Source organism: Artemia sp. Qi Xiang Cuo, chromosome 17 (genome assembly GCF_049724085.1).
Source record: "Artemia sp. Qi Xiang Cuo chromosome 17, ASM4972408v1, whole genome shotgun sequence".
In the NCBI taxonomy this organism is placed as follows: Eukaryota; Metazoa; Arthropoda; class Branchiopoda; order Anostraca; family Artemiidae; genus Artemia; species Artemia sp. Qi Xiang Cuo.
Genome location: NC_142810.1, coordinates 22,882,398 through 22,895,564, shown reverse-complemented (window position 1 = coordinate 22,895,564; position 13,167 = coordinate 22,882,398). Strand labels below are relative to the sequence as shown.

At 33.1% G+C, this 13,167-nt stretch overlaps 2 protein-coding genes across 3 annotated transcripts in view; one reads left to right on the top strand and one right to left on the bottom strand.

The window, feature by feature from the left end:
* Positions 1–9,372, bottom strand: part of Pp4-19C (protein phosphatase 19C) — a 65,790-nt gene extending 56,418 nt beyond the window's left edge. Inside the window, exon 1 of the mRNA XM_089103687.1 lies at positions 9,317–9,372. The gene's annotated coding sequence lies outside the window, so the exon portion shown is untranslated. The remainder of the gene's footprint in view (positions 1–9,316) is intronic.
* Positions 9,373–9,430: 58 nt separating this feature from the next.
* LOC148942004 (uncharacterized) overlaps positions 9,431–13,167 on the top strand; it is a 53,388-nt gene continuing 49,651 nt past the window's right edge. For both annotated transcript variants that reach the window (XM_089103007.1, XM_089103006.1), the window contains exons 1-2: positions 9,431–9,529; positions 12,004–12,634. In XM_089103007.1, coding sequence (XP_088959133.1) covers positions 12,044–12,634 — 591 coding nt within the window. In that variant the 5' untranslated portion in view covers positions 9,431–9,529; positions 12,004–12,043. The remainder of the gene's footprint in view (positions 9,530–12,003; positions 12,635–13,167) is intronic.

The window sequence follows — 13,167 nt, the reverse complement described above, 5'->3', positions numbered from 1 at the left end:
TTATTGTCTTCCTGCATCTGCTTGGCATGACCATTACTCGTCTATTTTTTCTAATGTTAATTACCGTGTGCATTCTTTGTATACCGTACTCATTCTCTTTCTGCTATTTTTAGTATCTCCCTATCTCAGCATCTTTGTATTCCCATTTCTCTTTTATCCGTCGTTGAAGCAATTAAGAAACTTAAATCAAATAATGTTGATAATGATGGTATATCTAGATTTCACCTTTTATTAGATTGCTCCCCCCCCCCCTCTTATTTACTATCTACACCTACTTTTCCAGATGTGTATTTGTACTTTTAATGTACCAGAGAGTTTTTTGTGTGGTACTGTCTCTTCAATTTTAAAGAGGGAAAATTCTCCTTTAATTTGCTCTTCTTATCAACCTGTTGCTGTCTCTTACACGTTTAGTAAAGTTCTTGAGCATGTATTACTACCTTTTGTGACTAATAATATGCTTTAGAGAGATAACCAGTTTGGATTTAAGCCCAGAGTAGGTTGTCAGCATGCACATCATGTATTATCTTCTTTGCTCCTTGAGAATTCTTCTAAGGGAAAGAGTATATATCTTTGTGCTTTAAATCTATCAAAAGCTTTCAATAGTGTGTGTCATAGTCAGCTTTTTTCTGCTCTTCATGGTTGTCCTGTCAATCTATCGGTTATAATGCTTTTTTGTTACTGGTACTCTAATTCTTTTCTTTGGCTGAAATCGGTGCCAGCTTCTATTATTAAAGTGAAAAGAGGTTTAAGGCAAGATGGAGTTTTATCTCCAACCCCATTAAAATTATGTATTTCAGGGGTTCTGGCAAACATATCAGCTACCTATCTCTCTTGTTTTTCTGATGTTTCATACCTTGCCTATGCTGATGACCTGCTTCTTATAAGCCATACTAAAACTGGTCTATCTAACATGGTTTCTTGTGTTGCCCCTTTTTTTCAGATATAGGCTAGGCCTTTCTCTTAATGTAGATAAATGTAAATTTCTTTCTTTTAACAAAAATTCTAGTACTCCCCTTCATTGTAGTGTCTTTACTATCTCTCTAGGAGATTCTCTTTGATGGCTTGATATTTCTATTACTAATAGTCTTCCGAACTTGTACCAGCACACAGTCTTAGATATTAATAGGAAAATTCAATTATGATATGCTAAGATTGTAGCCAATAGGGGGTATATGATAAACTCACGTTGGCCAAGCTCTACTCAACTTTTTGTGACCATTCAATTCTTTTTGCTTCTGGAATTTTTCCAGTCCTTAAGAAAAATGAGTTAAAAAGAATCCAGATTAATTATTATTAGACTTTGTAAATTTTTGTTGTTTCTTCCACTTGGACTAAAAACCGGGTAATTATTAATAAATTTCTTGTTCCTGATATTATTGTAAAACTGGAAGCACTACACAGAAAGCTTTCAAATACCGCTTGTATCTGGTTTTTTCTGCACAATCACCTTATCAGGTTTTTTTTAGAAGTAAGTTATTTTTTCTTAACTTATTTGTTTGTTTTTCTCTCTTTGGTCACTCCACATTTTTTAGTATTGTAAAGAGTGAGTAAAAATCAAATAATAATAACAATAATGACAGCTTGTATCCATATTTCTGTATGTTACTGCTTATTAGATTCTGCAAGTTGAGTTTTTTTTTGCTTTTCTTCTTTTTCCTCTCCTTTTGTGTTATGTCTCTTTTGTTTTAGTTTCTTTTAAATTTTATGTGTTACTCTATAACTGGTGTTCTTTGATTCCCATATTGATTTGTGTTGCATTTTTATGTGTTTTTCTTTTTGATACTCCGCGTATTGTACCTCTGTATAGTATGGGTTAGAAATAAATAATAATAATAATAAAAATTATCATTCAAGTATAAGATGTTTCTTAGCAGCAAATATCACTCCCTAGAATGATCAACCATAAATTACTTTTCAAGTTATAGATAACTTTTTTCCCCTCAAAAACAAAAGCACAAGATTTACAGAAAAGAAAAACAATACAATAGGCCAGGAAAAAGAAAATGATAGAACAAAAAAAAAAGTAACAAAAATTAACGAAAATCTTTAGTGTTTATTAAGCCAGGGAAACACCATCACCATTAAATCCAAAGGTCATATCTAACATTTTCACATGTCAAAGTTAATTGCCAAACTGTTCTCAAAGGAAGATCAGCTAGATACCATAGATCAGGAGCATCAAAGTGTGATTAAACATACACTGCCCTGATGATCCTCCCTTTGAATGCAGTTCATGAAATGTTTTTTTGGCAATTATTTCACAAGTTTGAAAATGTCATATATGACCTCTAGATGCAAAAGCAATGATATGTACAAAGAAAATAATTGAAATTTAATAATGTAATCTATTAACACAAATTGGAACACATTGAAGAAATTCACAATATTTAAAACAACAAATGTATATTGATGAAAATCTAAACAATTCAAAATACTGAAAAAGAAAGAAAGCATAAATAACATATGGAAGGAACAGAGACCCTAAAATATCACAAAGATGTATACTTTGGAGCCTCTTTATTGACTCAAATATCTTTCTAATTTTTCCTTCAATTCACTATGAATGTGCTTACAAAACACTACAAATCTCCATTTGCTGCTGAAGCCAAGTAAAGCCCAAAGAAGTTTTTACAGTACATCTCTAGCCTATATAAGAGAGGCATCATGAAACTGTGTATGAAGCAATGTGCAGAAACTACATTAACAAGCTTGCTGACTTACTGAACCTTCAATTTGTTTTGATTTCCATTAATGGCCATAATGTATCTTTACCCCCCCCCCCATCAGCCTGAAATATAAAATACCTAGTAGGGAACACCACAGTAGTGTCAACAAATATAAAATTAGCTCTAACTTAATATATTTCTATTGCAAATTAATTTAGCCTGATTATAACACACAAGACAGACATTTTAACACTATAGAATTGCCTCAATCTTTAAACAAACTAGAAAGCAAATTAAAACAGGGGAAATAACATTGTGAGTTCAAAATAAAACTGTCTTCAGCATAAACCACTTCACTTTTTGCTGCTTTTGAAAGTAAAGATGATGTCATTCAGTATCTAAAATATTTATTTTAACAGAAATACAACAAAAGTCAGAATCTTGAAATGAGCAGAAATTATACAAAAAAAAACACGCCCTCTACTTTCATAACATTCTTTACAAATACATTTCAACACATTAGAACGCTTGATTCTGGATTTCCACTGCATTATGCACCAACAAGCCAAGTGTGTTAAAGGTGGTTTATCCCCCCTTGAAAATGTAATAGCAGTAGCCAAAACAATGGTGAATGTTAAATTATCTCAGACTTTAAATAATCATAAATTTTACAAATTTTTTTACTCAATGTAAAATGATTTACTGATATATAATAATGCTTAGTTGTTGAGTCATTGTAATGAGTTGTAAAGATTAATTTATTCTTTGGATGAAATAAGACTGCTTTTACATACTGAGGAAAAAGTATTACTTTAAATTCATAGATATTATATGGCTTTTACAAGCATTTCAATGATTTGAACTTAATGCTTCAAGGTCCAAATAAAACAAATTTTAACACAAAATTAAAGCTAAAGCCCTACAGATGGTAGGGCTGATGGATATGCCTAGATACCAATTTGTGCTAGTGGTAAAGACCTGGGAGTCAGTACAGATAATCTTCTAAAGTTCCAAAACTGTTTCCAGAGAAAATTCAAGGCTTGAATTTATTGAAAGAACAATTAGTAGCTGATCACATAGAATTTTCTTGAAGATATAAAAGGCAATTGTGAGACTTGTTCTTGACTTTGGAAACTGCCTTGCTGGTCCTTTTTTTTATAAAACTAGGCTAATATATAGCTGACTGAAGGTGTGAAAAAGAAGGGCTACCAATTGCATCTCTGGACTTGGCGAGAAACCATATAGTGAAAGAATATCTACCCTAAAACTCCCTTCTTTGATCTCCCAATGTAGGTGCAGTGACATGCTACTCACATATAAATATGTTGACCAACTCAAAAATAAGCTCGTTACTCAATTACATAAAGAAACACAAACACAAGGTCACTCTAAGAAACTTCAGCAGCCCAGAGTTCATAGCAGAATCAGACAAGACTATTTTTAGTCAGATGGTCATCAATGATTGGAACTGATTGGAAAGTTTTCAAAAGGAGACTTGACAAGGAATGGGAAGACAAACCTTCAAATGCTGTTGGAGCTGCCCTTTATCTGTGTCTCATGAATAATGAAGAACATGTATGCATGTATAAAGGATTTGGGTCAGGATACTAATGCTCTTTTTTTTTAAATTATTAAATCCCACCTCCTCTCCTCTTGGTGACATAATAATAGCATTAGGATGCTAATGCTCTTTGTCATACCCAACTAACTTGCATACTTTATCAGAAATTGATGCTGTGTGGTAGTGTCTGCTCTAAACCCCAGAAGTATGGTCCCCTTTATCATACCTATCTGTGATCACTGTTAACAAGTGGGCTTAAGTTGCATTTATTCTAGCACTTTCCAAGTTAGAAGGCATGTAACTGGGCTGTAAACACAGTCACAACCATCTTTTTCACATTTTGTGTGAAGTGTTTTAATTACCATCTCAACAACAGAGCCAAACAGATCCAACATAGGACTTTATTTTGCACTTTGGTGCAAAAATATAAGGTAATTCTCTATACAGTCAGGACAAACTAGTCCTTTATATTGTATCCAACTGAACAAAGAAACAAGCAAGTCAAGATTTTTCTGTTTTGCTTATACATATTGACTAAAATCTTGACTAGCTTGAATTAAGTCTTATAAATTCTCAAAGGTTTTTTGGGGCCTATTCTTTGATAATACTGGGGATGGAACTCCTGTATGAACTTTTAACTTCTGCTAAACAGAGGTGCAACATACTGATCAAAAAAAAGTTTTCTTCCTTTTTTTAGGGAGAAGCAAAGGGAAAGGGGGACAACTTCAGGGAAGGAACTCATGAAAGACAGTTTTTGGGAAACAAATACTTTCCATTTGGTGCATGAATCCTAGTCATTTTATTTCTTGCAATTTCATAATATCAGAGATGGAGTTTAACTTTGAGACTTGTGGAGAGGCATTGTAGAGACTTGTAGAGGCATTGGAGATTATAGAGTTGTAGAACAAGCCAGCAATAGATTGCTGTGATTTTGTTTCAAATGCAGCAGTAATCATCTATTTCAAGAGTCCAAGATACACACATAAATGAGAACAGGGACAATGAGTAATCAAAATTATCAAGCAGAAATGTGCATCTTACACAAACATTTATATGTTACACTCTTCCTCAAACTTTGCCCCAAAAAAACTGAAGAAGCTAATATCCAATACAATATCGAATCTGCCATCTAATTATTGGACAATAGAATACCTGAACTACGCAATTCCTCTCAGACCATCACCTCAATTGCCAAATTTACAGCATTTCCCAGCACAAAAAACATTTTTATGAATATATTCAGTTCTAGAGAATAAAAATCATATGTTGGTCAGAATTGGTTGTGCATACAGAAGTCCACTTGCACCATTACTTGAGGATACACATGGAAAACTAGCAGACTTATTTGCAAGACTATGTATATCTACCAAGATATTCTACATATCTTAGGCAATTTCATCCTATTTGGCATCACCTGGAAAGACCATAGGCTACTCTTTATCTTGCATTTGGCTTTGTAGACCTAATCATTGATATCAATCATGATCAACCAAATAAATGATCAGCCAACACACTTTAGAGATGGACAGCAACCAAGCCTTCTTGACCCAATAGCTCTCAGAAAACCAGAAGCTCTTATCTCTTATACATAAAACTGTCCAATTGCAAATAGTGGTAGTGTACCCTAGAAATCAGAAATACATTCAAGAAGAAATAAGTTGGAACATCAAGAAGATTTTTGTTAACTATAAAGAGATTAGGGTACTTCCATATTATATGGTACATGCTCAAGAATGTGGATTCATGGATAAGACAATAACCAGTTTTTGCCTGGAAGTATCCAAAGAAAATTAGCTTAGGCTCAGTTGAAATCTATATTGTAAGTATATTTTTATTATATATTTAATATAATGCATTCTGGGTGTCCCCCCCACCATAATTCTTTGTTGTAGTTTTCATAATCTTGTTACTAAAATATTGTATTTCTATCATACAAGGGCTATTCAGAAACTATGGAACGTTTCTGTCTGATGCTGCTAGGCATGCAGCAATGACGTATGTTTTGGTGTGCATGTGCTTGTAGCTTTGGTCAGCATCCAGCCATGAAAACAAAAACATCTTTGCGCCGCCTGTTTTCCCAATATTCCAATTTAAAATGTGTGCTGAAATTTCAACCCGCCAGTTGTGAAGTCCAGTCTGTAATACAGTTTTTGCTCCAAAAAACCAACAGAAATACATCAGCAACTGTGCAAAGTGTATGGCAATGATGCTATGAATGAAAGTTCAGTGCAAAAATGGTGTATCCAGTTTAAAAATGGCCAAACCAACGTGCATGATGAAGAGAGGAGTGGACGCCCAAGCATTGTGACAGACAATCTTCTTGCCAAAGTTGATGAGAAGATTTGCAAAAACCATTGCTTCACAATGATAGAGCTTTTGCTTTGCTTCCCACAAGTTTCATGGACTTTTTTTGTTTGAAATTGTGATTCACAAGCTTGGCTACCATAAATTTTGTGCAAGATGGGTGCCAAAAATGCTTACAGACCTCCATAAAGGTCAGCACCCTATATATATATATATATATATATATATATATATATATATATATATATATATATATATATATATATATATATATATATATATATATATATATATATATATATATATATATATATATATATATATATATATATATATATATATATATATATATATATATATATATATATATATATATATATATATATATATATATATATATATATATATATATATATATATATATCAATCCAGGTTATATATTTGCACATTAGGGGGGTGGGGGTAAAGTTTATTTCTGATGCAAATGAGAGGTAAGTTTAAACTTTACCTACACCCTTTAATGTGCAAATATATACCCTGAATTATATAGGGGTGGGGGTAAAATTCATTTCCAACAAAAATGATTAGGCTATAATATTTGTAATGAGCAAAAAAAAGGTATTGAGTGGTATGTTTACTTTATTTGTAGGTCAATAATATGAACTGCTGAAAGTTTACCCAATGATGATGTTTGGAAAGAACATAAAATAAGAAATCTAATGGTAGGTCTACTACTTTTATTTTCTTAATAGGCCTATTTCTTTCAGAGGAGTGGTCTGTCTAGACTGTTACCCAAAGTAGCCTAGCCTAATTGAAAAATCAATGCTTATACAATTATAAACTGATCTAGCCTATTGATAAGCAAGCCAATGATTCTCTTATATTCCTATGCCAAAAAATAGCCTATCATATAGACCCAGACTATGCCTAGCCTATTGCTAGACCCAGACCCCCAAAAAGTGTTCAGCCAAATTGAATTTAACAAAAATTTGCCAGGTAAAATTCTACTTTAGCTACTTATGGCTCTCTTGGAAAGGGGATAGGTTAGGAAAATGAAAATTTCAGGGATGGGTCTAAAGGCTACAGTAGCCTATATCATGGGAGGTATTTTGAAGTACCTACCTCCACTCCTTCTCCCTCTGGAGGGTCCTGACCTTTGATGACCTTTAAAAAATCTGTGTGTAATAAAAATGAAACCTTGTAAAATAGATTGGTAAAGTTCTACCAAATCATATTATTGAGTTAGGACTGAAGGTAGTACACCATTCGGTGCCTTTTTTATGCTTATTAAAAATATAGTAATGATCTCTATCGGAAATGAATTTCAGCCCCCCCCCCCTATATATGCCAATTCAGGTGTAGGTTAGGTAGGCTATATATAGGGGGGGGGCTGAAATTCATTTCCGATAGAAATGATTATTATATTTGGGTAAAATTCTACTTTAGTTACTTTTGGCTATCTTGGGAAGGGGTTAGGTTAGGAAAATGAGACTTTCAGGGATGGGTCTACAGGCTAAAGTATGTCCTGGGAAGGTATTTTGAAGTACCTACCTCCACTCCTTCTCCCTCTAGAGGGTCATGAAATTTGCCTACATGACATATCTGTACCCATTGAAATTTTGACAAAACAACATTTTACCTTAATTTTCAGTTATCAGTTTCTTTTTCTCTGGCTTTAGCTCTGAAAATGCAATTTCAGGTATTTGAGCAGAATTTTAAGACATATAAATAGTTTATTTCCAAAATTTAGGAAATGTATTTGCATATCTTTAAAACCTTATAAATTGGGATTGAGCAAAGTTGTGAAGCTGAAAACAATTTTTTTGTACTTCATTTAAGTAGAAGATCTGTTTTGCAAGGTTTCACTTTTATAACACACAGATTTATAAAGGTCATCAAAGGTCAAGACCCTCGAGAGGGAGGAGTGGAGGTAGGTACTTCAAAATATCTTCCCAGGACATACTTTAGCCTGTAGACCCATCCCTGAAAGTTTCATTTTCCTAACCTAACCCCTTTCCAAGATAGTCAAAAGTAGCTAAAGTAGAATTTTACCTATATTTGTAATCAGCATAAAAAAAGGCATCAAATGGTGTATTCACTTTATTCCTAACTCAATAATATGATTTGGTAGAACTTTACCAATAGATCTTCTGCTTAAATGAAGTAGGCTACAACAAAATTATTTTCAGCTTCACAACTTTGCTCAATCCCAATTTATAAGGTTTTAAAGATATGCAAATACATTTCCTGAATTTTAAGAAAAAAGGCACTGATATGGCTTAAACTTCAACTCAAGTAACTAGAATTGCATTTTCAGAACTAAAGCCAGAGGAAAAGAAACTGATAACTGAAAATTAAATTAAAATGGTGTTTTGTCAAAATTTCAAATTTCAGGACCCTCTAGAGGGAGAAGGAATGGATTTAGGTGCTTCAAAATACCTTCCCGGGACATAGGCTACTTTAGCCTGTAGACCCATCTCTGAAATTTCCATTTTCCTAACCTAGGCCTAACCTCTTTTGAAGATGGCTAAAAGTAGCTAAAGTAGAATTTTACCAATTTGCTAGTCTATCCAGAATTAATTCAAATTTCAACCAGTAACCTAGCTTAGAAAAAGTCAACTTTTATAGGCTAATCTAACAGTTGGCCTAAGGGCTATCCAGTCAACTCACTCTCCTCCAGTTAAGGTATATAAGCCTTGGAGGTGCTAACTTAAAAAGACTTACTGTCCTTTTCAATTAATTCTCGTTTTATCTTAAAAAAAAATAATATAAGCCTGATTCTTACCCAGAATATTTATTAAAACCCTAAGGTTTTTAAAATATGTTAAAAGTGAGGCGTTGAAAGTGAAATCATGCCATCTATAAAATATCGATAACCAAACTAGGCAGAAAATTTAAACTTTGCTTCTAAAATCGATATTTTGGATCAAGCTTTTTGCTCAGATTATCCTAACTCTTGGTTTCACGAGAGTTCAATACCAAAATTTGTGATTAAAAGGTATTTTGCATAGCCTAATTTTATTTCAAATAATATAGAAAGAAACAATAAATACAAAATTTGATCATATAAATGAATATTAAGAAAACCTAGACTTGAAATCACTTGTGCACAAGACAGCAAAAACTGAATTATAGGCTACTTTGTCTATTAATGAAAGCAACATAGAAATGTTCTCCTGATGGTTGGTTCCATTTATAAGTGATTTACTGATCAACCATGAGAAACACTGTCAGAAGGGAGGTAAATATTTACCAAATCATATTATTGAGTTTCAAATAAAGTGAATATACCATTCGATGCCTTTTTTTTATGTTGATTAAGAATATAATAATCATTTCTATCGGAAATGAATTTTAACCCCCCCCCCCCCCCGCCCTCTATATATGTCAATTTGGGATACTACTACTACTACTAACAACTCATCGCAGCACCAAGCCACCTGAGGCCAACACAGCTACGCACGCTCCTCCTCCACCCCAAATTTGCACATATGGGGGTGGGGGTTAGGTTAGGGGGGGGGGCTGAAATTCATTTCTGATAGAAATGATTATTATATTCATAATCAGCATAAAAAAAGACATTGAATGGTGTATTCACTTTATTCCTAACTCAATATTATGATTTGATAAATATTTTCCAGAAGGGATACTGATGGCATCATGGACACTAATTTTGCAGCAACCTTGTATAGGCATTTTCGACACCCTTTATTACAAGACTTCAGATCATTAGTTTTTCTTTGAACAATAGGCTCTGTATTGAAAATCTGTAGAGCCTCAATAGATAAAGCTGCTGATGAAGCCTGCTTGGTAGCCTATTGACTACTAAAACTTTATGTTTGAACCCTACAAACTGACTTGCTTCTGTTGTGGCTGAATATCAGGTGCTGTCATGGTATTTTTATCTACTGATAAAAATTGAGCAGCCAGCAAGGCCCTGCTATTTTACTTTCAACAGAAAAAGAAATACAGAAAAAATGTTTTAGTATGACAGTGAAAAAAAAAATTACCAGTACAAGCTCAAATGATTAGGCTTCAGATCTAAGTTTGTATAGAAAAATTATTTATAGAGTTTTTATAGAAAAATTTATAGTTTTAGAAAAGTAAACTGGAAACTCTTCTTAAACAGGTGAATAAAAAAAGGTGAGATACAAATGAATAAAAAAACAGGTTCTAAATAAAAACTTAATGCAAAAAAGAAACCTCACATCTGAATAAAGTCCAAAATAGTACTTCAACTGAAAATTCACATTACACAAAACAGGGCAAGGTAGGATGTTTGCTATCTTTGACTGTACATTACACTATGTTGGTTTTTATTTAGATTTGAGTTTTCTATTTTGTCTTTATGTAGCTTCTGTATTTTTTGCTCATTTTTTGCCATCTTTATGTGTTTGTTTAAACTAAGTTTTAGTTTTTTTTTTTTTTTAAATCATAATAATTGAACTTTTATTATATTGATACCAAAAATTTTGTTGGTATCTACAGGTTCTCTGATATGCTGAATCTAATGGTGAGATTTTTATTAAGATTTCTTGAATTTCAAGGGATGCCCCCCCCCCTTTTTTGGAAATCAGGCATATTTTCTTAGTCTAGTGGGTACTGCTAAACTTGACAAATCTTATGTATATAGAATCAGCATAATAATCTGATTCCATTTTTTAGAGTTTTGGTTACTATTTAGCCAAGTTGCTCCTTAGTTACAATCTGTTACCGCAAACTCTTTGGTATGATTATATCTAGTTATGTGCAAGTATACATCAGCTATTATGAAGGAGGAGTGGTGGGTCATTTTGAGGGAGAGGGGCAGGTCAAATAACTTAAAAAAATGCATTTTAATGCCCAATACCTTAATTCTCAATTGGCCTATGAAAATTCTAGAATGGAGAAGGAATGAGAGGTAGCAATTTTGATTCTCAGGAATAATCCTGGGTCTACTACACCTTTATTATTAGTGCTAAAGTTTAGGGAGGGAGGTAATAGTACCCCTCCAAACCTACCAATTTTTTGTTAGGTAGCCTATAATTTTAACATTTGTGCATGTCTACCACCACAGACATGAGAAATGAAAGGTGGGGCATCAAGAGGGTCATCAAAAAATAAAATATAATGTGGTTAGAAGGTTTTGCAAATATGGTTGGTCATCATATTACAATGACTGGGCATGGTTTCTAAAGCTAGCAGGTTAAATTTAAGTCTTCAGTGGTGCATACAAAAACTAAACTGGATAATGTTGATGTAAGAATTCTTGCAAATTATGAAAGCAAACTGTTCAACATTCATAGAGACAGAATTATTATCAAGCTAAGCATATTTATAAATTGTAATGGAATGTTTAAGCTTTGAAAGACAAATAAATGAATTGAGTTGCTCTTTAATTTCTAATTGTAGAGTACTTTATTAATTTTCACCTTCAGTGCCTACAATGCCTATGATTTGAAATACTTGTATATATGTTTCAATCTATTTCAGTGAGTTTGTGTCACTTAAGGATTTAGTTGCTATTTCTGAAATGGAGCAAAATGAATTTTGTTTAAAGTGGAGCAACTACCTGGATGTATTTCATGGAGCTTTTTTATCTCTATTAAACAGTGAACATTTCACAGATGTCATCCTATCATGTGACAGTCAAAGCATCAAATGCCACAGACTTGTTCTCTCGTCTTGCAGTTCCTACTTTGAAACACTTCTTTTAGGGATTTCACACCCCCATCCTATTATTATTCTAAAGGATGTGAAATTTCATGATCTGCTGGCTGTGGTGAAATTTATGTATTCAGGTGAAGTGACTGTTCCACAAGCTCAAACTAGTTCAATGATAAAATTGGTTGAAATGCTTAAAGTTAAAGGTCTTTCTTATCCTGATGAGACAGTTAACCAGATACAGAAACCTAGCTATCTATATCAAAATAGTCAAATGACTCAACCTGCTGAAAAGAGAAACAGAGTTGACACAACCTCTGAAAATAACTTCTTGGCTGAAGATTCTTCCAGTAATCTAGAACCTCCTGTAGCAGATACCTCAAATGATAAGTTGGTAAACTATCCTGCTGAAACTAGTCCCTCTGTGTATCAAACAGATATTTCTGCATGCAACTCACTGGTAGGTTTTTTTTATTGAACTTCACTTTATTCAAAGTCAGATGACCAAAGGATGGTTATGTATTCCATTTCAATTTCAGGAAGGAACTAGGCTAGGTTGAAGTCAAAAAGTAGCATGATACTTGTGTAATACCTGTACACTAGAATCTCCATCCCCACCAGAAAAATACCTTTGGCTAGAAATGAATTAACTCAACAGTTATAAAGTACAATGTACAAGGGTTGATTTTACTATTAAGATTTTCTTCTATGACCAAAAATTTATTTTTTCTCATATTCTGATTTTGTTTACTTCAAAGTGCCAATAGGCTATCATTTTGCTCCCTGTGATCTCTGCCAAAACTGTTTAATTTTTTTTTCTCTCCTACAAGATAATCATAGAGGAGTTAAATGATATTTAAATCAAATATCTTAGACCACTTATTTGAATAGAATGGGCATTTATATATTGAGAAACGATCTGAGATGTAAAATGTGAGCTCAGGGTCAGGTTTAAGTAAAGAAAATTCTTTCAGTGTTTTTTCATCACAAGGT